The 26,760-nt window shown below is 38.9% G+C and overlaps 1 protein-coding gene across 2 annotated transcripts in view; it reads right to left on the bottom strand.

Moving 5' to 3' along the window:
- The window catches only part of AASS (aminoadipate-semialdehyde synthase), a 56,536-nt gene that overhangs the window by 19,697 nt on the left and 10,079 nt on the right, over positions 1-26,760 (bottom strand). The window contains exons 2-15 of one of the 2 annotated variants that reach the window (XM_084897133.1): positions 25,959-26,182; positions 22,965-23,141; positions 19,646-19,730; positions 16,982-17,049; positions 16,735-16,881; positions 15,795-15,873; positions 15,520-15,647; positions 13,988-14,136; positions 12,693-12,815; positions 12,183-12,294; positions 7,302-7,361; positions 7,044-7,111; positions 4,524-4,645; positions 4,203-4,329 (exon numbers count right to left, since the gene is read on the bottom strand). In XM_084897133.1, the coding sequence (XP_084753259.1) occupies positions 4,203-4,329; positions 4,524-4,645; positions 7,044-7,111; positions 7,302-7,361; positions 12,183-12,294; positions 12,693-12,815; positions 13,988-14,136; positions 15,520-15,647; positions 15,795-15,873; positions 16,735-16,881; positions 16,982-17,049; positions 19,646-19,730; positions 22,965-23,141; positions 25,959-26,168 (1,655 nt within the window). In that variant the 5' untranslated portion in view covers positions 26,169-26,182. Of the gene's footprint in view, positions 1-4,202; positions 4,330-4,523; positions 4,646-7,043; positions 7,112-7,301; positions 7,362-12,182; positions 12,295-12,692; positions 12,816-13,987; positions 14,137-15,519; positions 15,648-15,794; positions 15,874-16,734; positions 16,882-16,981; positions 17,050-19,645; positions 19,731-22,964; positions 23,142-25,958; positions 26,620-26,760 lie in introns of both variants that reach the window. The other variant, XM_084897132.1, reaches the window with a different exon arrangement.

Genomic DNA, 26,760 nt, shown 5'->3' with positions numbered 1-26,760 from the left:
ATAAGTCTTAACAAATTAAAAATGATTAAAAATATATCAAGCATCTTCTCTAACCACAATGGTATAAAACTAGAAATTAATTACAATAAAAAAAAAACTGAAAAATATTCAAACACATTGAGGCAAAATAGCATGTTATTAAACAGTGAATGGGTTACCAATGAGATCAAAGAAGAAATCAAAAGCTGCCTGGAAATGAACTAAACAGAACACACAACAACCCAAAATCTCTGGGACACAGCAAAAGCTGTCCTAAGAGGAAAGTTCATAGCAATATAGGCCAACCTTAAGAAGCAAGAAAAAAAATCAAACAATTTAGCCCTCTACCTAAAAGAAGTAAAACAACAACAACAACAACAACAACCAATAAACAAATCCCAGAGAAAGTAGAAGGAAAGAAATAATTAAGATTAGAGTGGAAATAAATGACATAGAGACTAAAAAGGCATTACAAAAGATCAATGAAAACAAGAACTGGTTCTTTGAAAAGATAAACAAGATTGATGAACCTTCAACCAGACTCATCAAGAAAAAAGAGAGGTCCCAAATAAATAAAATCAGAAATGAAAGAGGAGAAGTAACAACTGATACAACAGAAATACAAAGGATTGTAAAATAAAATAATATGAATAACTATATGCCAACAAATTGGACAACCTGAGCAAAAAGGAACATACAATCTTCCAAAACTGATTCATGAAGAATCAGAAAATTTGAATAAACCAATTACAACTGAAGAAATTGAAGCAATAAAAAACAAAAACAAAAAAAAAAACCCTCTTTTTATGAGGCCAGCATTATCCTAATTCCAAATCCAGATAAAGACACCACAAAAAAGGAGAATTACAGGTCAATATCTCTGATGAACATAGATACTAAAGTCCTCAACAAAATATTAGCAAATCTGATCCAGCAACATATTAAAAAGATCACACACCATGACCAAGTGAGATTTATTCCAAAGATACAAGGCTGGTACAATATTCGCAAATCAATAAACGTGATACATCACATAAACAAAGTGAAAGTCAAAAATCACATGATCATATCAACAGATGCAGAAAAAGCATTTGACTAAATCTAACACCCATTTTTGATAAAAACTCTCGGCATAATGGGAATAAGGAAGTATATCTCAATATGATAAAAGCTATATATGACAAGCCTACAACGAACATCACACTCAATGGGGAAAAAAACTAAAATTATTTCCCTTAAGAACAGGTACAAGATAGGGTTGTTTACTGGCATCACTCTTTTTTTTAAAAAAAATATATTTTTATTAATTTTTTTACAGAGAGGAAGGGAGAGAGAGAGTTAGAAACATCGAAGAGAGAAGAGTCATTGATCAGCTGACTCTTGCACACCCCCTACTGGGGACATGCCCGAAACCAAGGTACATGCCCTTGACTGGAATCAAACCTGGGACCCTTCAGTCCACAGGCCGACGCTCTATCCACTGAGCCAAACCAGTTTCACCCACTCTCACCACTCTTATTCAACATAGCACTAGAAGTCCTAGCAACAGCAATCAGACAAGAAGAAGAAATAAATGGCATCCAAATGGAAAAGGAGGAGTAAAACTCTCATTATTCACAGATGACATGATATTATACATAGAAAATAATAAAGACTCCACCAAAAAACTACTAGATTTAATAGATGAATTTGGCAATATAGCAGGATACAAAATCAACACTCTTTTTTATAAACCAATAAAGAATTATCAGAAAGAGAAATTAAACAAAATGTCCCATTTATCATTGCAACAACAACAACAAAAATAAGATACTTAGGAATAAGTTTAACCAAGGGGGCAAAAGAATTATATTTAGAAAACTACAGGACTTAAAAAAAAAAAAAGGAAATCTTATATTTTGCAACTTTATGGATGGACCTGGAGATTATAATACTAAGTGAAATAAGCCAGACGGAGAAAGATAAATACCCTGTGATCTCGTGGAATCTAATGAACAAAATAAACTGGAGAGCAAAATAGAAACAGAGGCTTGCATACATGGAATGGACTGACAGCTGAAGGAGGGGAGAGTGTTGGAGGGCTAGATGAAAGATAGCAAAAGAATTAAGCAAAACAAACAAAACCAACACCGTGTGTCTGATAACTCAGACAGCACTGTGGTGATAGCCAGAGGGAAAAGGTGACAGGAGGTAGCTGGGTAAAGGTGGGGAGAACTGTGACAGAAAGATACTTCGCTTGGGGTGATGGGTGCACAAGCAGTGTGAAGATGATGTTTAGTCGAGTTGTAGACTTGAAACCTATATGATTTTGTGAAGCAATGCCACCCCAATAAATTCAATTTAAAAAAAAGAAAGTCAACATGGATAAATTAATAGCTATTTAACCCCAAGAAAATGAAATGTAAGTGAAACCCATTAACATTTTATGTTGTAATATATTTTTGGAAGATTAAGAATACTTCACCCTGGCCAGTTTGGCCTTCCCTAGTTCGATTCCGGATAAGGGCACATGCCCAGGTTCCGGGTTCAATTCCCAGTGTGGGGCGTGCAGGAGGCAGCCGCCCATCAATATGTAGTTTATCTCATCATTGATGTCTCTATCTCTCTTTCCTTCTCCCTTCCTCTCTGAAATCAATAAAAATATATATATTTTAAAAAAGAATACTTCAATAATGTTCATTATTTAATCCTTTTGTATACTTAGAAAATCATTAAATTTTCAACTCTCCTTAAAAATTCTCTATAAATAAAATTTTAAAAATAAATAATAAAAGAATTGTCTAACCACTATTTTGTATACCTGAAACCAATATAAAATAATATTGAAAACAAAGTGTAATTGAAAATAAAAACATAAAAGAATTATTACTAAATATCAAAACAATTTAAAAGCCAATGAGCAAAATACTTGCAAAATGCTTTGTTGAAAAAGTATTAATAGACATATAGAATTACATCATCTGAAAGATTAAGTGGAGACTTTTTGTCACCTTCCGATCACCGAAAACTTGCCTACTAAAAGTGTTATCTAGAGCTAATAATTTTTTATTTGGCATTAATTGCACTAACCTAATAATATGGTGAGAACTAGAATGATAGAACTTTGATTGATGGTGCTTTTTTAAACAAAGAGATTAGAATTCATAACTGATTGTCTTTTTTAAAAAAAATATATTTTATTGATTTCTTACAGAGAGGAAGGGAGAGAGATAGAGAGCTAGAAACGTTGATGAGAGAGAAACATCGACCAGCTGCCTCTTGCACACCCCCTACCAGGGATGTGCCCACAACCAAGGTACATGCCCTTGACCGGAATCAAACACAGGACCTTTCAGTCCGCAGACCGACGCTCTACCACTGAGCCAAACCGGTTTCGGCCATAACTGTTTGTTTATGTGATATAGTAACTAGCCAAGGGCCATAACTCTAAGTCAAACACTTGCAAATACCCTTGTAAAAGCAAATACAAATGTAATTTTCAAAGCAATGTATCAAACTTGATTAATATTTACATTAAATCATCAAAAACTAAACTTGAAACATTCAAACCAAAAAGATTTGATATACCATTATATACCGTATTTTCGGCCCATAAGACGCACCGGACCATAAGACGCACCAGTTTTTAGAGAAGGGAAATGAAGAAAAAAAGATTCTGAAACAAATAGTGTCCTAAAATATTTTATGTGCATTAAAACCCAACATCACAGTCATAAACACATGTAATCAACCCTGTAAAGTAAACAGCAGCATTTAGAACCATTTTAGAGCCGGGCAAGCACACAGAGACCACACAGAGCCGGGCAAGTAAAAAAACTTTTTTTTAAAGTATATGTGTAGGCTATATTTGGACCATAAGACGCAGGGACTTTTTCCCCCCACTTCTGGGGGAAAAAAAGTGCGTCTTATGGTCCGAAAAATACGGTAATTTTTTTGTGAAACATATCCCATATTTTATTTTGGTGGTCACTGCGCTTAAAACATTCTTTCTGCAACTTAAAAATAAGGTATTTGAGGAACATTACAGGATAACCATGTCCCACAGCATTATCACTATTCAGTAGGGAAACTCAACCAAGAAAAACTAAATATAAAACAGATTTGCTAATGCTAACTTTCATGAAAGGCCACCAGTTTACTAAATTTTAAAATTTTAAAATTAAGGAAAGAGAAATAATAACACCAACAAAACACACAGCAATCATTTCATGCTAAATACTAACCTGATGACAAGATCCTGTTTTGCCACTAAGGAGGCCAACTTCTCTTCCTGTTTGCAGATGTCCATGATAACAGGATTAATATTATATTTCTTGCCTAACTGCTCAAGTTGACTCCTTAGGTCAGAGCCTATTTCCAGAATAAAGAAGCCCAAATTTTAGATTTCCCTCTACTAGTCAGAGAGCAAACACACTTTAATATCTCCCAAGTAACTTTTCAAAGTTTAGAAACAAAATAGTCATTTAAAATTCACAAGGAAAACATGAAATTCGTGTGGTTTTTTTTTTCCTTTTCTTCTTCTTCAAATACTAGGACTTATTTACCTACTGTTATTGATATGTTGTGATATCTTGACAGGTATTCCAATACAGGCTCAGATACATAACCAGTTCCAAGGACCAAGACCTTTTTCTCAGTGCCCATTGCAAGTGACTGAGCACGTTCCCTATAGAAATCAATAAAAAGGCAGGGTAGGGGAAATCATTTAACAACAACAAAAATTAAATAATAGAATCATGCTGGCAACAAAACAAAATAAAAATTAACACTATAAAGCAATAATTTCCCCACATTATTAATAAAAAGAACCTCAACAGGAGTTCCCCACACCAACATTTTTCATTGATTATTTTAGATTTTGGACAATAGACAACGGACCCTGACATCTCTGAGGTGCGTGTTCACAGACTTTCACGAATTTGCCTAGTGAGGCACAGGTGCTGGGCCACTGACTGTCTTACTCATGACTGAGTAACGTGGTCTCACACTTTGTCCTTCCAGGGGATGTGATTCAAAATCCTGCTAGCAGCTTCACCATGAAACCCGATTCGCTCCACACAAAATCCGGGGAAATTATTAATATCCATATTAGACATTTGTTTGGTCGTTTGTCTTTAGGATCACTCGAGAACAGTTGCAACCATAACTTTGAAATCACAAATGTCAGGGGTCAAATATAGAAACCGAAGTTACCAGGCAGGAATCTAATTATTGAACAGTTGATTCTGTTAAGAATTTTTACCTTCCTGACAGATAACTCTTTGTCTTTCCAACAAACTATGACCTCCAAGACAGTGATTAAGTCTTACTCATCCTTATAAACCCACTGATTCTCAGTTTAGTTTGTCTTAAATACAATAGGTACTCACTAAAGGCCTTCTGAATCAAATTCCCAGGTATCAGTGTAAAACCATGGAAATGGCCTGGTGCCAGGAACTTACGCAGCAAGCTCTGTTGTTTAGATCTTTTAGACTAGGATATCACTCAAACTTGAACTTTTTCATTCATTATGACGATTGACTAAAAATAACTATAAATGTAAAATGTTCCTGTCTCTCATCACCCCAACACTTATATTACTGATGAGGGAAGGTCTTTAACTTCCACCCCATTCCATGCCACCTCCCAGAGAATATCACTATTATTTGATTATTGATATGCTTCCTAATAACACTTCCTACAGTTTATATAATTGAAACATATTTTGATATCTAAATGTGGTGTGTTCAAAATAATTTTTTTTAAATCTCACCTAGATTCTAATACAGATCATATCATGAGCACCCCCAAACACTACAGGTTAAAAGCCACCATGTTAAGTAATAAAGATAACATCAGAATAAGGCAGGGTGCAAGATAATTATATTTCCTTTCAAAATTCAATCTTCAGATTACACTCTTGGCACAAGATTCCGCTAGAGAAGGAAGGCAGGAAACCCTAATTACGGGAGCCGAGTAGACCCGCTGCCACATGAAACAGGGCGTGTAAGAGTGAAGATGCCATCGTCACTGGTCACGTCAGATATGACGTTGGGATTAGTATGAGATCATCAGGTGATGAGGATCAAAAGACACAGGGAGTATAAAAAAACAAATGCATGTGACGTTTCCCAATAATTAACTCTCCTAAGGGGTTATAGAGTTAGCTCTTTTTTTTTTTTTTAACACAAATTATGCATACTTGCTATCTTATGCCAAAATATCTCATTGAAGCATACAAAGTAACTATAAGCAAATACATGGAAACAGCATAACAGTAGTATACTTGGTCTGTGCCGCTCTCCTCATTTACCTCTTGTAAAGACAACAACTGAGAAAGAAGACAAGGCAGTTTGTTTGCTTGTTTATTAGTTATTAATTTCCCCACCTGCCTTTTTCCTGTGCATTCAGTGCATGGGTTATTTTGTTAGATGGGAATAGGCCAGTGGGGAGCAGAGCTAAACACAAACCAAGCGCACTCGGCTGAAGTGGACTAGAACATTCCAAAGAAATGATTTTGAGTAGGAAAATCAGTCGAGGGACTGAGGGCCTTAGCTAAGCACCTTTCTGTGAGAACTGTTCTCTTGGGAAGATTTGTCACAGTACTTTCTGGCACCTCCTAGGAAGAATCTCCGGGAAAACTGACTTCTGATCATTTTCTTTCTTCATGGCTTCTAATCTCTAACCAAGAGCCTTCTTTCCTACATATTACACTACACAAAAGAGAGCCCAAACCCTCAGCTAAAAACCGGACTGAAAGCACCACAGAAAGAGTTAGTTTGCTCACTGTCTTCAATCAAGTAACAGAGGCAGGACGTAGTCAAAGTGCTAGGAGGGCGGGTTTCCCAGAATGGATAGTCTTTTCGACTTATGTGGGTTTGCATACAAAGCTACACAGGATAGGATATAGCCCAACACTGTCCCAGAGAAAATAATTCTCACTGGTTTCAACCAGTCACTTAGTTTGGATGTCCTATATTTATAGGCATTTTCAAAATTTCCCTGTTGTATAAACCTAGTTCTACTGAACTCACATTGAAACATTAAAAAATACTCATCAGATCCAAGATAAGAACAATGCTTACCTGCTCTCTCGGAGTGTCTGGATATATTTATACTTATCAGTCAATATACCGTTGGATGTAATCACTGCCTAAATGTATATGACACAAGACATTTCTTTAATATCCACATATTAGTCCCACAAACATGGCTCATGATAGATAGAGAAGAGACAGAGAGATAAAGAAAAGTTGGGGAGGGAGAAAGGGAAGGGAGATAGGGGAGGAGGATGGTAGTGGGGGAAAGTACATTCATAGAAAAAAATTATTTTTATAACTTACATCTCGCACCACAGGAGAAAAATTCTGACTTTCAAGAGGCTGTGTTGCGTCTGATAATATCTGAAAGGAAAATGAGATTGGTAAGAGATAAATGATATTGCAAGGAAGGCTTCTTGGCATTTCTATTCATATTACAATATTACTCAAAAGAAAAAGGAATTTAGAAAAGTTTCTGAAGATCAGTAAATAATTGGTAATGAAGTCTGCCCCCAAACACATGCCATTTCACAATTTTAAAAGTAAAATTTGATTAAATTCATCTTCACTTACTGGAAAGGTGAAAAACTCAGACCCCCCCAACCCCACCGCCCCCCCCCCCCCCACACACACACACACACATCCCAGTTAGATGTCATATTGAGCATGCTGGCAAATATCACCACAAGGTCTATAGCCTCACTCTGGGGCTTTCCTTCACATTTCAAAGGTTCGGGCAACAAGCCCCTAAGCCCCCAATAGGGAATCTCCCTCAGGTCAATATGAGTTCTGAATATAGACACATTTAGCTTTTCAAGAGTGTTAGGGAAAATGACTTCAAGAAGTAGATTTGAAAAGTCGTCCACACTCTTCCCTTAATTTTGCAAGAATGACTCAGATGGCCAACAACAAAAATGGTGCCACCCATTTTAACATCCTAGCATCTTTCTCAGTCTCCTCTTTTCTTGCAAAATAAATAATAAATGAATAAATAAATAAATAAATAAATACTACTCTAGAATAGACTGCAAAGGGGCAAAGATAATATAAATCAGTATTGTTGCTTCTGGTGGTCAGAGTATTGGGGTTAATGAGCAATCCATAGGTTAACTCTGGAGCACCCACCCAAATAAGAAAGAGCAAACTGAGCAGATGCTGGCATTGGAGCGTTTATATTCTGCATTAAAATACACATGAAACTACTTTCATGTATCTAAAACACAAGACATCTAGGCTATCTTTTCACAGGACAAGGGCATTTAAATATATATATATATATACTAGAGGCCTGGTGCACAAAATTCATGCATGGGGAGGGTCCCCTCAGCCCAGCCTGCATCCTCTCCAATCCGGGACATCCCTCTTACAATCTGGGACCGCTGGCTCCTAACTGCTCACCTGCCTGCCTGCCTGTTTGATCATCCCAACTGCCCCCCCCTGCCAGCCTGATCACCCCTAACTGCCCCCCAACCTGCCTGGTCACTCCCAATTGCCCCCCCTGCTGGCCTGGTCACCCCACGCAGCCTGCTGTTGAGTCGTTTGTTTGTCCCTCACTAACCCCCCTGCCAGCCTTGTCATACCAGGCTGCCTGCTGGTCATCACTCTTATTGTGATGGCATCCTGGACAATTTGCATATTTCTCTGTTATTAGATAGATAGATAGCATAAGCAAGTACGTACTTTGGGAAGCTCATGGAATTAACACGCCAAGGGTCCTCCCACTGCCCCTTTCTCCCAGGCTCCCTTGGAGTGTTCCTTTCTCAAGCTGATTCCTCCACCTACCAACCCTGTCTACAGGCTGGAAACCATTAGTAGATAATAAAATGAGGCCTGAATTTCACTCTGCATATGGTCAAACCACTGAACACTTGTGTATCATTCCCTTATCTGGGCTCTTTCTCTATATTTCTAGTCTTACTTAGGCCTTACCGGGATCATGAGAACTGCCTCTCACCTTTGTTCCTTTCATTTAAATCACAAACTGATTGCTTCCCTGTGCCTATTTAAACTGACTCAGTATCTTTCCCTTACCTCCAAGATAAAGTCTCTTGAAGTGTTCCTAAGTGTCCTACAACATTCTCTACAGGCTGGTTCTGCCTCTCCACCTCAGCTCTCCCTTTTGCCTCACACCAATTATTCAGACCCATTAACAGCATGAAGTTACTGCTCTGGGTCATGCTTTTTTTTTTTTTTTTTTTTTTTTTTTTTGCTTTTTTTCTTTTTTAATATATTTTATTGATTTTTTCAGAGAGGAAGAGGAGAGATAGAGAGCCAGAAACGTCGATGAGAGAGAAACATTGACCAGCTGCCTCCTGCACACCCCCCACCGGGGATGTGCCCACAACAAAGGTACATGCCCTTGACCCGAGTCGAACCCGGGAACCTTTCAGTCCGCAGACCGATGCTCTACCACTGAGCCAAACCGGTTTCGGCTGGGTCATGCTTTTACAATATATGCTTCTGTGCTATGCCAGGTAAATGCCTCCCTCACATGCTGTTTCTCTACCTGGAGCTCCCACTTTTCCTACTGCAAGGAGCAGCTGAAGAACTGTCTCAGCTGTGAAGTCTTTACCAAAATCTGCCCCTGAGCACACCTGGAAGGGAGGAATTGTACTTGGCATCCTACCATATACCTGCTACATTATAAAATGGTAAATATTCAGTGAATATATTAGTAGATCCATACAATAATTATTTAAAGTTCAATGGACTTTTCCCCCAAGAAAGCTAATAGTTATCATGAGTTCACTTAAAGAAAGGCACGCATGCAAGACAACCAAAGGCTACTCAATTCACCCGTTACACATGTGCAAGCACAAGGGTCTTGAAGCATATGGGATGCCTTATCACTTTCACATAGAGCTTTGAGAGCTCATCACTCTTTTTCTTTCTTTCTTTTTTTGTTTTGTTAATCCTCACCCAAGGGTATTTTTCCATAGATTTTTAGAGAGAGTGCAAAGGATGGGGGAGACGGAAAGAGATAAACATCATCGATGTGAGAGAGACACATTGATTGGTTACCTCCCACACGAACCCAGCCTGCAACCTAGGTACATATCTTTCACCAGAATCGAAGCCGGGACCCTTCAGTTTGTGGGCTGATGGAGACCTCATCACTCTTGCCCAAATTAATTTCAAGCTATTTTTTCTGATGTTAAGACCCTTCCTGATATGAAACAAACATACCTAACCTTTACTTCAATCAGAATCCCTAGATTAAATTAACTCCCTCATTTGCTCTCCTGTCTCCATCACATATTGTGCCTCCCACTACCATGCAAAGGAACAGATACTATACATCTATCAGGGGCCAGCTCAAACATCACCTCTTTCATAAAAGCTTTCCTAACTTTACCCAACAAGACATCGAATTCAACTAAAACAAAAATTCTATGTTGGTACAAAATAATAGTATGTACCCTGCAATGCTACAAAAGCTACCAGGACCTTAAGTCAAGAAGGGAAATCTGTAGGGGAAAGGACATTATATACTTTAAATACAGTTCACATACAGTTACAGGAAGAGATCACAGACAATATACTTAATATTTTAGCTATAAGCTCACACACACACACACACACACACACACACACACACACATATATGTATATATCAACACTACAAAATACACAGTCATCAACTATCACAAAAGTTCAATACTTCAAGGTAGCACAGAAATAAATGCCCCTAAGCCAAGCCAACCAAGCTATTTAGAGGACTAGCCTTTGTAAGAAAAGCCTAATACGTTAAGTGTCCAACCATTCGTTCAACTGTTCGACCAGTCACTGTGACACACACTGACCACCAGGGGGCAGACACTCCGACCAGTAGGTTAGCTTGTTGCTGGGGTCCGGCTGATCAGGACTGGGCCAGATGGGTCAGACATACCCTGGAGCTCTCCCACAGTTCCTCCCCAGCCGGCCAACCTCCTGTGGTCCCTCACCAGCTGGCCAACCCCAATAAGCCCCGATTGGGATTGGGTGAGACGACACCAATTGACCTCAATCAGGACTGGGCAAGATGAACCAGACACGCCCTGGAGTCAACCTCCCGCAGTCCCTCCCCGGCTGGCCAATTTCCCACAGCCCCTCCCCAGCCTCTAAAATATTTCTTCTAATTAATTTCCTCTCAATGTGCATGAACCCATGCACTGGGCCTCTAGTCTATCCTACCTAATAAAAGAGTACTACACAAATTAGCCATCACTCCACTACACCTACCAGCCATGCCCACCAGCCAATCAGAGTGAGTATGCAAATTAACCCCAACCAAGATGCCTGCCACCACAGAGAACAGGAGGGAGGCTTGGGTTTCCCCGGCGATGGAGGAAGCCAAGCTTTCCAAACACCTTGGCTGGCCCAGGCCTCTACTCAAGGATACAAAGTTTTAATTATAGAAGATAAATCCCAAGAAAAATGGCAGCCACATAGCTGGAGAGAGCAGGCCAAGGTTGCCCCTGGAGACGGAGGATCAAGCCAAAAAGAAAGAAAAGGAATTCAGGGACAGGGACAACCGTGTGGTGATGGGGCAGGGTGGGGGAGGGCAGTGAAAAAGGATATAGGTGGGATAAATGGTGATGGACTGAGACTTAACTTTAGGTGGTGAATACACAGTACAGTGTATGAATAAAACCTGTATAATTTTGTTAACCAAGGTCACCCCTGTAAATTTAATAAAAAGGAGGGGAAAAAAAAGAAAATGGAATTTAGATAACATAGTATTTCATTAATCAATTACTGACCACAGTGAAAAATACAAGACCTCAAGAAAAGCTGTCACTGAACTAAGCATTAGCGACGAAAATCCAATAAAATTTCCTATATACCTGATTTTTCAAGTCTGCTAATCACAGCACACTAAGAATACCCCAATATGAATTGACCAAGGAAGCAGGAAAATTGAAAATAAATCTAATCTTATCTTCCACGTCATGAACATTCTTACCAAAACATGCATAAGGAGAGGCAAGAGCAAACTGTAATTAAGCATGAAGCAGTTATACAACCATATTTCCCATGAGACACAGAAGCAGAATATGTAAAGTGTCAATAAGGGCTTCAGGGAAGGGCTGGCATTTCACTTTGCAACAGATTTCTTAATACCGGAGACCAGAACATCGATAAAATCACACCACAGTTCTATTTCCAGCCATGGAATTGTCACAAGGCTCTAGGTTTGCTTACCATTTCTTCAACGTAAGGAAAAAGCATGTCTCCAAAGTATTCTGTGGCTTCTTTTGGAAGCTGCGCAGGCAAATTGTCAATGGAACACATCAGAATCCCAGAACCTTCAACACTAGGAGAAGCGACATGCTTTATTTGGATGTACAAAATGTTACTTGTGAGCTCTAACTTTTCCAGAAAAAGTTTCTAACTACTCCATTAGATATGCTTCATATCATTTGTAACATGGTACTAGAATATGTAACAAAATAAGCAAGAATTTTTAAACAAAGTTTTTCCCTTCTTCAGCAACCTGTTTCCCATTTAAACATTGTGATTATGGATTTAAGTGTTCTAATTTGCATGTGGGTCTTCTACCAAATTTTTAAATATTTTTCAGTATAGTTCTGGAAATTTGCGTAGTCTTCATAATGATGTAAAATATTGAGTATTTTAGGACTAGTATACAAAGTTAAGTAAATGATGTGTTTTTATGTCTTTCTCGCCATCTAACAGCTTTAGCAAACTCACCTGTCATGAATCATATGCTGGTCTGCATCGTACATGCAGAAGGGATGTTCTATTGTCGTGCACTCCGTCATAAACTCTATCGATCCCCCTGTGTCTGCAGAAATGTCACATATCGCTACGAGTCTGCAAAGAACATCAACACGTAGGTCAGAGTGTGGAACTTTAAAGTCTCCAACAAGATCACAAACGATTCAAGATGAAAGGTGCTTGGAACGATTTTTAAGGTGGCTGCCTAGGCTCTTAGCTTTCCCCCTACAGTTCCCTGTGTTCTGGAACACACCACATCTCCTCACTATGAGTTTCAGGCTTCACAAGGAAGAAAAAGGGGAGGGGAGAGAAGAGGGAAATAAAAGTGGAAAATCCCTTCCCTACATAAGTCATTGAAAACAGCCTGAATTTAACCTACTTGGCCTACTCCCTCCTTCCTGCTTTGTACAACATAAATTCACATGTTATTACATGGAACAAAGGTCACCACCTGAAATCCTTTAGCGTTTGACCCCATATTCCTGCCCAATCTCCGATTACCACTTGCCTATATAAACCCTCAGCTAGACCTAGACTGGCCCACACACTGTCTTAAACTGTGCTTTGGTGACCCCGTATTTATCAAGCAGCAATCCTGTCACTTGCAATTTTCATTCTCCTCACTCATCCCTCTTAAGGTGTTGCTGAGGTCAGCTCCCACTTTCTCCTAAACTCTGGTCATAGCGATTGCTCCCTGCATTCCCTTGGCACCTACTTGCTGCCAGCGACATGCCTGAGGGGAGCAACCGCAGGTCTATTCTCCTTTATCTTTTAGCTCAGCAGAGTGTCCAACAGACCTGGTGTTCCATAAAGATTGATTGATTAATTAATTAACTGGACATTGAATCATCATTTGAATGTATATGATTTGTCAGGCAATGTTCTGGATACTTGTAGCCAAGAGACATGGGGGCCCTCTCCTTAAGAAGACCAAGTTCAAGGAGGAGAGGGAAAATCATAAACACTGGGAAATAAATGACGGCGAGTTTCAGTAAAAGAAGCAGAGGAGAAGACTAGAGAGAGAGAGAGAGGGAATGGAGAAGCAGGAAAGGACCTCACTGAGGAGGAGACTTCTGAGCTACATTTGGAGACACAGAACTTCAGCGATTCAAGAAGGAGGGAAGTTTAACTGTCAAATGTTCTCAAGAGCTCGGCTAAGATAAGGCAACTAATGACTCAGTAACAGTCCAGTCCTATGACACATGAATCCCCTCTGTGTGGCACCCTAACAGTGGGCCCTGCCGTCATTGCTGAAGTAAGGTCCTTACTTGTGTGACAGTGCAGGGCAGCCTTCCACACCAACAACAGGGGACTTGCCTGGAGCCAGGAGATTCTGAAGATCTTGGCGGGTTAGTAGACGTGGGCTCCTTTGTTCCCAATAGATTCCATTAACGAGACAAGTTGTGTAGGGTGCAATCTGTAAAGCAAGTTTCAGGTTCAACAAACCAGGAAACAGTGTATTTCCATACAGTGTGCTGAAAGAGAGCTATCTGTAAATGCCATGAGAAATAATTTCATGTTATTTCAAGTTGACTTTATTTGCTAGGTCAGTGGACTTCTTTTGTGCCCGAGACAATAAATAACCACCCAGATTCAGTGTAAAATTTCCCATGATAAATATATGAGCATAAATATATTAATACTTTTGCTCTCTCATATATTACATAGCTAAGAAAAAGAAAGGGACCAAGAATCAGGTGACCTAACACTCTATACCTAAATCAGGCTACCTCAACTTTGCTGTTTTCTTTATCTGCCAGTTGGAGATAATACATACCCCATCCTCAAAGGAAAGCTGTAAAGATTAAAGCATCTGTAGGTTCCATAAACAAATGTACTACGTACATGCATACACAGTAACTAGGTCATTATAAGTTTTAGGATGCAGCAAATAACTGATACTTCTGAGATTGGGAAAGACAGAAGGAATAGAAATTTACTAGATGCAAAACTTTTCAGTTTGAGTCTAGTTTCATAATATTTCTTTCTCAAGTGTCTCAAGAATTGGCAAGTTACAGGTAAGATACTCTTCCTATAACATGCTTTACATGCTAACCATTACATATCACACCAGGATCTAAAAATGCTATGTTGTTGAAATTTATTCAAAGTTACTTAAAGTACAATATTCCTTCTCACCATATATGCCTGCATTTTTGTTTTATTTTTTGTTGATTTCTTTTGAAGAGGATGGTTGCATGACCAATGACTACAGAACATACAAACATGTTCTTATGAGTTCAGTATGCTCCCATCAGAAGGATTTTAATTGAAAGTAACCTTTTTTTTTTTTGTCCACTGGGGATGGGTCTATGCTTCTATAGCCTCACTGTTTCACCCTGGAGCGCTATAATCAATGGCATGCATTTCAAGGCAGCTGGCTGAGGTTATGACTGCAATTCGTGGCCTGGAAGGAATAAACCTATGTTGAAATCAAACCTCATAGACACTGTGCTTTGCCAATAGTACAAGCTAGTCCAGGATAGACACCAAAAATAACAATCCATAGGAAATGTTTTAGAGCTATTGGGCACATGCAGACCTGAAGAAGAAACAGAGACAGTAAAATAAAAAAAAATAGAGACAGCCACAGAAACCACCAAAACCACTCAGCAAAGGCCCCTGCAAATTTCAGTAAAAGACAACAGTGCCTTAGGCCAACTCATAACATCCAAGGGACTCACCACAAGTCAATCTGAGGAACTCAAAACAATGTGCGCATCCATAATTTCTCTCCTGAAAACAGCCTGGCTATAGTGTATCATGAGCAACCAACTCAAAAGCTGAGTGTGCTACTCACATAGGTATTAAAGCGACTTATGTAGCGCTCAGGATATTTGTCATATTCCACGGGATCATATACACCATCTGTTTTCCTGACAAGGTGATGATGGCGACTTATCACCGTTCCATACACTTTCCTCAGGTCTTGCAGAGGAGAAAGAAATTAGGAAAGTGGGTGACAAATGATAAAGATTGATAGTGATAAAATATTGTAACACAGACACTGTTAAAACAAAAAACAAAAAACAAAAAAACAGTCAAAAATACACACAGCCGCCCTCTCCCTCTTACCTCCTGTTTGGGAAACTTCTTTTAATTCATGTGGTTCTACATATTCACAGGGCAGTTCATTGAAGATTTCTTGGGCCCCCTGTCAATAACACGTGAGTAAAAATCTAAAACTCCATAGGAAAAGAGCCAACATGATGTCATGCAAAGATTCGAATTCATCTTCCCCACAATTACAGCTCCGCTTGTCCCGCCCTGCGACCAGGACTGCGACAAGGAGTACAGATGAGGTTCTTGCTCACAGCAAGCAGTGTGAACACCATGCATTTAATTTAAAAGATATACAGTATAGAAACAAGAGTATTTAGAAATGAGAGCACCATAAAGTATTTTTATTTACTTTTTGCTCCATTGTAGAAGTTATTTCAAGTGGGAAAACTATATTTCCTACCAAAAAATTAGATACCTATCTCACAGAATAATATAAATAGTGATGTCCTCTTTGTAAAATATTTTCATTAAAGAAAGATCTATTTTATAAGTTTCTTGGAGGATGGGGAGGAGTTTGGGGGAGGTCTACAAATGCATCCTCAAAACCATCCCAGAAGGAAGAAAGTATTAATTCATCTTGAATGCATCCGATTAACAAAACTCCAAGTCATCTTGAAAAATTTACAGTCTAGGGTAATGTCCAAACTTCTGGACATCTCTGTGATGGAGGTAAAACAGATCACCCTAAAACTGAGTTTTACACCATTAAAAATTAGTTTTCCCTCTAAAAAGCAGGGGAAAGCATTCAAAACCTCTTACAGCTTGGAATCAAAAACATAGAACAAAAGTTTAGACTATGGCTGCTCTTTACTATAGTCAAGGTACATATATGGATAAGGAAAGTACCCAAAACAGAATGCCCACTTATGAAATGCTCTGAAATGCTCACAAAATGCCCACATCCTCTTAGAGTTTCAGGCTGCTTTACAGAAACAAGACAGGTGGGATTTACCTTGGATACATTACCAGTCCCTGTGAACACAAATGTTAAGGGCCCTATCGACTTGGGCATCAAACCCAGAGATATTTCATAGCCAGCATCACGGACAGCTTGCACAGCCTGACTGCTGTTCCTATAGTTATGAGCCATGCCAATGTGCTGAAAGCAAGCACACAGTTCAAGTTAGTCTACCACTTGAGACATTTTCCAACTCTAAAAGTGTAATATGTATTTTTAAAAAATCAAATAAACATCTCACCATAAAAGGTGTGTGATGTCCCAAAGCAAGGAGCCTTAAACCCATTCCATGCAAAATGTTGATCATCCCTATTGTAGAATCAGACCAATAGAGAGACCATTAGTTGGGAGAAGCAGGACCTGTCCTCTCTGCCCATTCTCCAACCTGCTCAGGGCTCTGAGGAAGCCCCAGTCACAGCCCCTCAGCTTTGGAGGAGGCCATCATCTTATCCATCCCCTCAGCTTGCTGCAATCCAAGGCACTCAGCCAGCTTCATTCCCACCCTCCCTGCCACTTTCAATCCAGCTATAATGGGATGAGTGTCCCTCTTCTTCTCTATGAGTAATCGCTCCACCTTTGCTCAGATACCATGCCCTCCTGCCTCTCAAAGGAATCCACTCCACACTTGAATTATTCTTTTCATTACCACTGTCTATTGGTTTATTCCAATCAACATTTAAACACTCTTCCATTCTTGCCATGCCAAAAAAAAAAAAAAAAAAAGAATGAACAAATGAAAACAGTCACTATTGACTCCATGACCCCCATTAGCAATTTTAGTAACCTAAATAACTATACTCAGTGGACACTTCAGATCTTGAATTACTTGTCAGAGGTATTTGGCAATAAGGAGTCCCTTTGTTGGAGTCTCTTCCCTCAGTACTCCATGCCCATTCCTTTTACATCAGTGTCCTCTGCCTTTGCCTTAAAGATTAATCAAAACCTAACCATCCACTGATTCCTCAGTTTGGATGTCCCCCGCAAAAAAATAAAAACTCAGCATGCCTGTAGCAAAGTCCTCAGCATTCATTCTTTTCTTCTTTATTGGGACATACTTTTCCTGTCCTACAAAATGTTCTTTTATCTTTTTTCCCCCCTGAAATCAACTTTTAAATGGATAATTTATACACAATAAAACACAGCAAAAAATGTATTTACCCACATTACCCCTAACATATCAAGATAAGAATATTTCCATCACCCCAGTCAATTCTTGCCAACCCTTAGCCAAAAATAACTACTGATCTATTTCTGTCTGTATAGATTAGTTCCTCCTACAGTTTCATATAAATGTATGAAGTGTATATTTTTGTGTGTGTCAGCTTTCACTCAGCTGAATGTTTTTGAGATCCATACATACTTTGTGTGTATAGGCAGCTTGCTTCTCTCTATTGCTGAGTTTTCCATTTTATAGATATACCACAATCTATTTATCCATTCCTGTGCTGATGGGCACTTGGATTGTTTCTAGCCTATTATGAATAAAGATACTATAAATAAGTTTCCACAAGATATAATTCATTTCCCTTAAGTGCATATGTATGGTATTTATTTTATACATTGATATTCAAGTTTTTTATTTCTCCTTGAGTTGAAATTGGTAATTTGTGTCTTTCAAGAATTTGTCTATTTTACTGCATTGTCAAATTTCTTGGCCTATTTATAATATTCTCTTAACCTCTTAATGTTTGTAAGATACATAGTGTGTCCCCTCTTGGTAAATAGTGTCTTCTCTCATTTTTAAATCAACCTAACTAAAGACTTATCAATTTTATTAATTTTTTAAAAAAGAATCAGCTTTTGATTTAATTGATGTTCTCTATTGTTGTCCTGCTTTGATTTCATTGATTTTTCTCTCTTTCCTTTATTATGTCCTTTCTTCTACTTGTTTTTGGTTTAATTTCTTGTTCATTTTCTAACTTTTTAAAATGGAAGTTTAGATCATTAACTTAAGAACTTTCTTCTTTTCTAATAAAAGCATTAAATGCTGTAGATTGCCTTCTAAGACCCACTCTATCCACATCCCAAAATTTTGGGCATGCTGTTTTTAAACTTTTATTCAATTAAAAATATTTTCTAATTTGTCTTATGATTTCTTCTTGACCTTGAATGGGTTATCCGATAATACATCATTTCTTTTTCAAATATTTGGAAAATCTCTAGTTTTCTTTCAATTATAATTTCTAAGTCAGTTTTCTTATAGAGCACATACTCCATGATTTCAAATCTTTTAAATTAAGTAATAATTGTTTTGTGGGCCATCTGGGCGAATGTTCCACATGACATGGAAAGAATATGCATTCTGCAGTTGTTGGGAGAAGTGCTCAGTAACTGTTGCTTTGATCAGGGAGGATGGTAGTGTGCTGGTATCCTATGTCCCTACAAATTTCTATCTACCTGTTCTGAAATCTGATACAGTTATACCACATGGTGTTTCTTGACTAAACAAGGTTCAAAGTACTAACTGAAAAATCAAGTAGAGTTTTTACCCAAACTCCAGCTTCTATCCCTTCTAGATTTCTCCTTTGTTGCTCCTGCCCCATACCTTTATCCTCTTTGTCCCTTTCTTCCACTCCCCAAGTTCTCATCACCAAACTGACCTCTCCGTCTAGTCTTCCAACAGAACTACTGAGAAAGTCAGAGTCTATCTACAGTTGCTTTCCGTCTCCTTGCCCTCTTTTTCTTTTTAATTTTTATAATAAACATATTTCCATGATTTACTTTGTTATTCTAGCCCCCTGATAGTCATCACCCTCAAACACACCCTCACATTTTTTTATTGGTGAAAATGGACACTTTTGCCACAAAAAAACACACACACACAAAAAAACAAAAACAAAAAAAACACACAGTCACTCCACAGTCAAATGTAGAGGGTGAGTGGTGTCAATGCCCACACACCTACCTGCCACACCGGCCCACTGTCCAAACGCCACGACCCGGATTCCTCTATGATCCACCATTTTCTCATAATCAATAAGTCGGATTTCCTGACAAAAGAATAAAAGATTTCTCAACCAGACCCACCAAGTTTAATTTCAAGGAGTAAAGCACATACATAAGCAAGTCAGTATTGCATATATTTCCCTCTAATAAAATACAACTTCACTGGCCAACATCAGTTACCCTAAGGGGCACCCTGAAACATTTAAAAATATTTAGAAAATACCATAGGTCAATCATGGGTCACAAGCCAATGACAGGTTTATGATTAGAGATGAAAAACATGGTCCTAGACCCGTGCATGCTAAATGCCCCTGGAAGGGAGTCAATCAAATAACAGTTATTATTTCTTTTAATTTTTAGCCCAGCAGTATCTATAAATATATCAACAACCCTGTGTCTTCTCACATCTTCCTTCTAGTTTCAAAGAAAACAAGCCCCTCTGGAGACTAAGCCCTGTGAGCTAGATCCCAGCTTTCTCCATGTCCTCCAAGACCATCATTCTTGAGCTTTTCTCTGTCCTGCATTCTTCCTCTCTGCACAGCTCCTTCCCCTCAGCCATTCTGACATTCACCTAGGTCCCTTCTACCTTAAAAATAACAACACTTTCTCTCAAGTTTATACACTCAAATATCTCATTCCTTTTCTCTCTCCCTCCATCCCTCCCTCCTTCCTACCTGCCTCTTTCTCTTTCTTCTTTATCTGTCTCTCTTTTTTTCTCTCCTCTTTTTTTTTCTCTTTATCCCTTCACAAGGAAGCTCCATTTCAAAAGTAGCACAGTCTACCTGCCTTTTATTTCCTTGCCTTCACTAAAGCCAGCCTTCCACCACTTTCCTTGGGAATCTCCCCTCTCTTGGGAATGTCTAATTAACTGGTGGTTAAAAGCTACTGACAGTAAGATATGTACACATATAATACCTTAATAAAAAAATTTAAAAAGCTACTGACATGTTGTAATTATGCAATGTTTCAAACAGTCCTTTATTATTCCTCAAATATCACATGATTTTACCAGATGCATGAATGTAAGGATGTTTACTGTTTATCCAACTCCAAGTAATTGGTTACAAACCGCTGCCAAAAAGCAGCCCTGAAGGATATGTTTCATTAATTTACTTGTAATGAATGAAAGTTCATATAATAAGCACAAAAAATGTTTCTAAAGTACTTTTTAAAAGAGTTTATTTGCTTAAGCTGAAACATTCTTCTTAAAATATTACTTCAATTAACTGCTTTCTGAATTTGTTCTTCAGAAACACTGCAAATTCAATGCAGCCTGGATATAGCATATTTCAAATGACTAAGAATGTGTTTTAGCCCAGCTGGTAGCTCAGTGGTTGAGCATTGACCTATGAGCCAGGAGGTCATGGTTTGATTCTAGGTCAGGGTCCGTACTCTGGTTGTGGGTTTGATCCCCAGTAGGGGGTGTGCAGGGAGCAGCCAAAGTAATTCTCTCATCACTGATGTTTCTATCTCTCTTTCCCTTTCCTTTCCTCTCAGAAATCAATTAAAAAAATTTCCTTTTAAGAATGTGTTCTATCACCTATATAAAATACTTCCACTGCTTTTTTGTAAACTATCCTTTCCTCTGCCTGTTCTCAGGTTCTAGTCTAGTTTCTTACACTCTAGCATCCTTACCCCAGGACTTTGTAAAATGTCTAGTTGTCTCTCTATTATAACAGACCTCAGGCTTCTCTAGCTACACTCATTCCGATGCTCATCCACTCTTCTGGCTTTACATTCCACCTAGTCTCTGACAACCACATGTGTGTCAGAAGGAGTGGCCCTCCTGAGCTACAAATTCACATCCAACGGCCCACACAGCGACTCCTCTTAAATACCAATGGACAAGCTAAACTCGACAGGCCCTAAACTCAACTCCTGGTCCTCCATCCAAGCCTGCTCCTCTTACAGTAGCATCCTTTCAATTTATGGCAACTCCTTTAAAGTCTTGGCATCATCACTGTCTCTTCTCTCCCTCATATTCCACATTCGTTTCATCAGGGAATCCTTTGGAATCAGACCTCTAAAGTACATCCAGTATTTGTCCCTGCATCACAAACTCCATTGTAGCCTAGCATCTAGACTGGTCTAGACTTACAATCTTCTTATCAGCTTTGCTCTCTCCCATTTCCACAAAGCAGAACGAATAAGCTTCTTAGAACATCATGATTTACTCTCACCCTTCACTCAAAAAGACCAGCAGGTTTTGTGTTACTATTCTCTCTGCGTGGAAGACATCCAGATGGACAGTGTGATCCTTCATCTCCTTCAAATTTTTGCTCAGTGAGGCTCTCCCTGATAATCCTATTTAAACTAGCATTGTCCCTTTCCCCCGGGCCCAACACTCCTTTTCTCCTTCTAGATTCTATTTGTCTCCATTACGCATATCACCAAGTGACCTAGGAGAGGTCATTTATTTACCTGTCTTCTCCCACTAGAATGAAAGCTCATGTCAGACACAGTATCAGTATCGGCACTCAACAAATATTTGTGGAATGTATACTCTGTATTTTAAATAGCTGCTAGTCATTCCAATAGTATTTATATCTCAAAAATGCTTTTCTCCCCTTTTAATGTTAATGAAGGTAAAAATCATCTACACTCCAGTTCTGGTTCTACGGAGTTGTGCAACCTCAGGCAACACTTCACCTTTCTGGGCTCCATCTGAAAAATCAGGAGGATTGCCAAAACTGATTTGGCTCAGTGGATAGAGCATTGGCCTGCGGGCTGGAGGATCCCGGATTCGATTCCAGTAGGGGGCATGTACCTTGGTTGCGGGCACATCCCCAGTGGGGGGTGTGCAGGAGGCAGCTGATGGATGTTTTTCTCTCATCAATGTTTCTTACTCTCTATCCTTCTCCCTTCGTCTCTGAAAAAAGTCAGTAAAATATATTTTTTTAAAAAGTAGGAGGATGGATTATATGATTCCTGAGGTTCTTTTCAGCTCAAAAATTCTATTTGCTAATATCTGACCCAGTGGCCTCATAAACTGGGGATCATTTGAGAGAACGGTTCTCTTGTTCCTTCCATTTCAGAATTCAAAAGGAATAAAATCTGTTTGTCTTCTCCTTTAACAAACTCCAAACTCAGGCCAAAGAGAAGCCTCAAGAACAACAGAGCTATTCAAGCACTAGCTCATAGATCACCTTTCCTCCTGAGGTGAATAACAAGATGCATTTCCCAGATGCTAAAAAAAAAAAAAAAAAAAAAAAATTCAAACTCTGCTTGATAATTCAAAGTAATTTTTATGACATTTATGAGTGTTGTTTACCAATTACCTGTTTTAGGATTTCATCCAACAGGCCCATATTGGCCTCCTGGGCCTTTATTGTGTGGGAGAAGAATGCGTACGTCTTCTTGGGCATTAACTTTTCCTCTGGGGGTCTTTTCACTCCCAAAATAAGACATGCTTCAGAAATATCCTCCTGAAGAATGCCGCCAGCCTTGACATATTCCTGAGAATGCAATTTTGGTTAAGAGTTATTCCCCTGAGTTGTATTCATGTTTTCTTCCATAACTAAGTATTGCGATTAAAGGCACAACCTTCTGAAGGAATACAATCTTTATGAATAAGAGCACATAATAGAATAGCTACTAATATTTTCACTTGCTGGCTAAAGATCAATCTAACATGTTTGACTTTTATAGCAAAACATGTAGAAAATTCAGCACATTTTCCTATTTTAAGAACAGTTAATAGTTTGATCATAACCACTAGCACAAATGATTTCAATATCATTGTGAAATATATATTTTATACCAACAATGCACTGAAATATTAAATGCGAAGGACTAATTTATTACTCAGGTTCGTTTTTTTAAAGGAAGACATATCTGTAATATTTACTTTTCTGTGTTTAATTACTATTTATTACTGTCCTATTCTATAGGCAGACTGTGTTAGAGATGAGATGATGAGACACAAAGAAAGCCAGGTAAATCCCTCCTATAAAGGAGTCCACAAAATACAGTAGGAAAGAAGTCAGACCTTGGGCTGGCATGGCTCAGTGGTTGAGGTCAACCTATGAACCAGGAGATCATGGTTCAAGTCCCAGTCAGGGCACATGCCTGGGTTTCGGGCTTGATATCAGTAGGGGACCTGCAGGAAGCAGCTGACCAATGATTTTTCCCCATCATTGATGTTTATATCTTTCTCCCTCTCCCTCTCTGAAATCAATAAAAATGTATAAAAGAATAAAAAAGAAGAAGTCAGGAGCACAGTAAATGAGGCTGAATTAAAAATAACATCATGATCTGCAGAATCTAAGTGATTATTACTTTAATCAATACTGAGATAATTCTCAGGTGAGATGATGAAGGAAGTAGAATATTTTCAATTAATCTAAAAGGTTGGGTAAGATTTGAAGAGATGGCAATATCAGCAAGAGGCTTTAAAAGCATAGATATAAGTATGGAGGCAGGAAAGTAAAGATGTTTAGGGCATAAAGGGTAAATCAATTTGAAAAAGTAGACTAACTATTATCATTGTAAAGGTGCCCTTTATTGTATAAAATAATCATCAACATTTATTAATAATTTACTATGTGCTTTGCCAAGTTCTTCGCATGGATCGTTCTATTTAATTCTCATAAAATTCCATGAGGCTGGTACAGTTATCATCCCCATTTTACCAATGGGAAACCTGAGACTTGAACACCTAACTGAGATTGGACAGCTGGTACGGAGGCAATCTTGAGAAAGAGGAGTAAGGAGTCACGCTACCTGATATCAAACTATACTACAAGGCCACTGTAAACCAAACAGCATTGTATTGGCATAAAAACAGACATATAGACCAAAGGAACAGGCTAAAGAACCTATAATTGAGCCTATGCCTCATGGTTAATTAATATTTGAGAAAGAAGGCAAAAACATACAATGGGATAATTGCGCAGATATGTGCTGGGAAATTGCACAGATATGTGCAAAAAAAAGAAAAGAAAAAGAAACCAAACCACCTTCTTATACCATTCACAACAATAAACTCAAAATGGATCAAAAACTTCAATGTAAGACTCACAACCAAAATCCTAGAAGAAAATATAGGCAGTAAATCTTGGACATTTCTCATAGCAACATTTTTTCTGATATATCTCATTGGGCAAGGGAAAAGAAAAAGTAAATAAGAGATTACATCAAAAGAAAAAATAAACAAAAGAGATTACATCAAGCTGAAAAAAAGTTTTTTTGTGCAGCAAAGGAAACCATCAACAAAATGAAAAGACAACCCACTGAATGGGAGAACATATTCGCCAATGAGACATCTGATAAGAAGTTAATATCTAAAAATTATTTTTTTAAAAAAAAACTTATATAGCTCAACACCAAAATACAACAACAAAAACAATCCAGTAAAAAATTGGCAAAGGATCTGAATACACTTCTCCAAAGAGGATATATAGCTATACAGAGGGCAATAGACATATGAAAAAATGCTCAATGTCAATAGTCATCAGAGAGATGCAAATTAAAACTACAATGAGGTATCACCTCTCATCTGTCAGAAAAGCTATTATCAACAAATCTACAAACAACAAGCGCTAGTGAGTATGTGGGGAAAAGGGAACCCTCCTGCACTGCTGGTGGGAATGCAGACTGGTGCAACCACTGTGGAGAACAGTCAGAGAAAGACAAATACCAAATGATTTCACTTACATGTGGATTCTAATGAACAAAATGAACTGACAAACAAAATGGAAACAGACTCATAGATACATAGAACAGACTGACAGCTATCAGAAAGGAGTGGGTTAGCAGGCTGAGTGGAAAAAGTGAAGGGATTAAACAAAACAAAAATTCATAGACACAGACAACAGTATGGTAATTACCAGAAGGAAAAGGTGGGGCGGGTGGTCGATGGGGGAGGCAGAAGAGAGTAAAGGGCCAATAAATGGTGACAAAAGGAGACTTGCCTATGGTCAGTGAACAGACAATACAACATACGGATGATGAAATGCAGAGCTGTACACCTGAGACCTATATAATTTTATTAATCAATTTATTAATAAATTCAATTAAAACATTTTAAAAACCTTAAAAGAAATAGAAAGGTCAAAAATGTTTTTAAAAATTAAAGTAATCCCTTTACCCCTCAACTGGAGAAAGCATGAAATGGGATGAAAAGAATATTTATTGGTTGAATTCTGGACTCAGACAAGGATTCTACTAGCCATCTCATGATAACCAAACATGTTCTCTTCACTCAGGAGCTCCCTTATCTCCATTGCAGGGTCCCTTTACTCTCACAGACTGAAAACATCGCCGCTATTTACCTCATCGTGAATGGCTCGCCGGTTGGAGGGCTGGATTAGGACCTTGTAGCCCAGGTTGGTGATGGCCTTGATGTGCCGGGGGGCCAGCGGCGCCCTCCGCTCCCAGGCGTTCACGTCCTCCCGCCGCACCGCCATCACGGGCTTGTGGTGCAGGCCCCTGCGGAGGCCGGGCCCCAGCCGGCCCAGCCGGGAGCCGCAGGTGCGCAGCATCTTCAGGCCTGTGGCTGCAAAGACAGCGTGAGAGCCAGGGACAGCACGGGCAGGCGGGCGCACAGGTCAGTTCTGGTCTCCTAAGAAATCTGCTGCAAAAGCCAGCCCGCTCAGAGGGTAGCAGATAGAGGACAGAGCAAACAGGAGGGGAAACCTGGACGGTAGTGTTCCTTTACCAGGACAAGCGCAAACTGCCACAAAAGATGTTATTCCTTTCCAAAACTGAGAAAAGTACAGAGCACCTGGCCGGGTGGCTCAGTTGGCTGGAAGGTTGTCCATGCACTAAAAGGTTTTGGGTTTGATCCCCCGTCAGGGCACATACCTAAATTTCAGGTTCCATCCCACATCCGGGTGTGTTCAGGAGGCAACCAACTGATGTTTCTCTCTCATATCTTGCTCTCTCTCTTGCTCTGTTTCTCAAAATCAATAAAAACAGCCGAAACCGGTTTGGCTCAGTGGATAGAGCGTTGGCCTATAGACTGAAAGGTCCCAGGTTCGATTCCGGTCAAGGGTATGTACCTTGGTTGCGGGCACATCCCCTACTGGCAGCTGATCGATGATTCTCTCTCATCGATGTTTCTAACTCTCTATC

This window comes from Pipistrellus hanaki (assembly GCF_964339955.1).
Source record: "Pipistrellus hanaki genome assembly, chromosome: 10".
NCBI lineage: Eukaryota > Metazoa > Chordata > Mammalia > Chiroptera > Vespertilionidae > Pipistrellus > Pipistrellus hanaki.
This window is presented reverse-complemented; position numbering and strand designations above follow the sequence as displayed.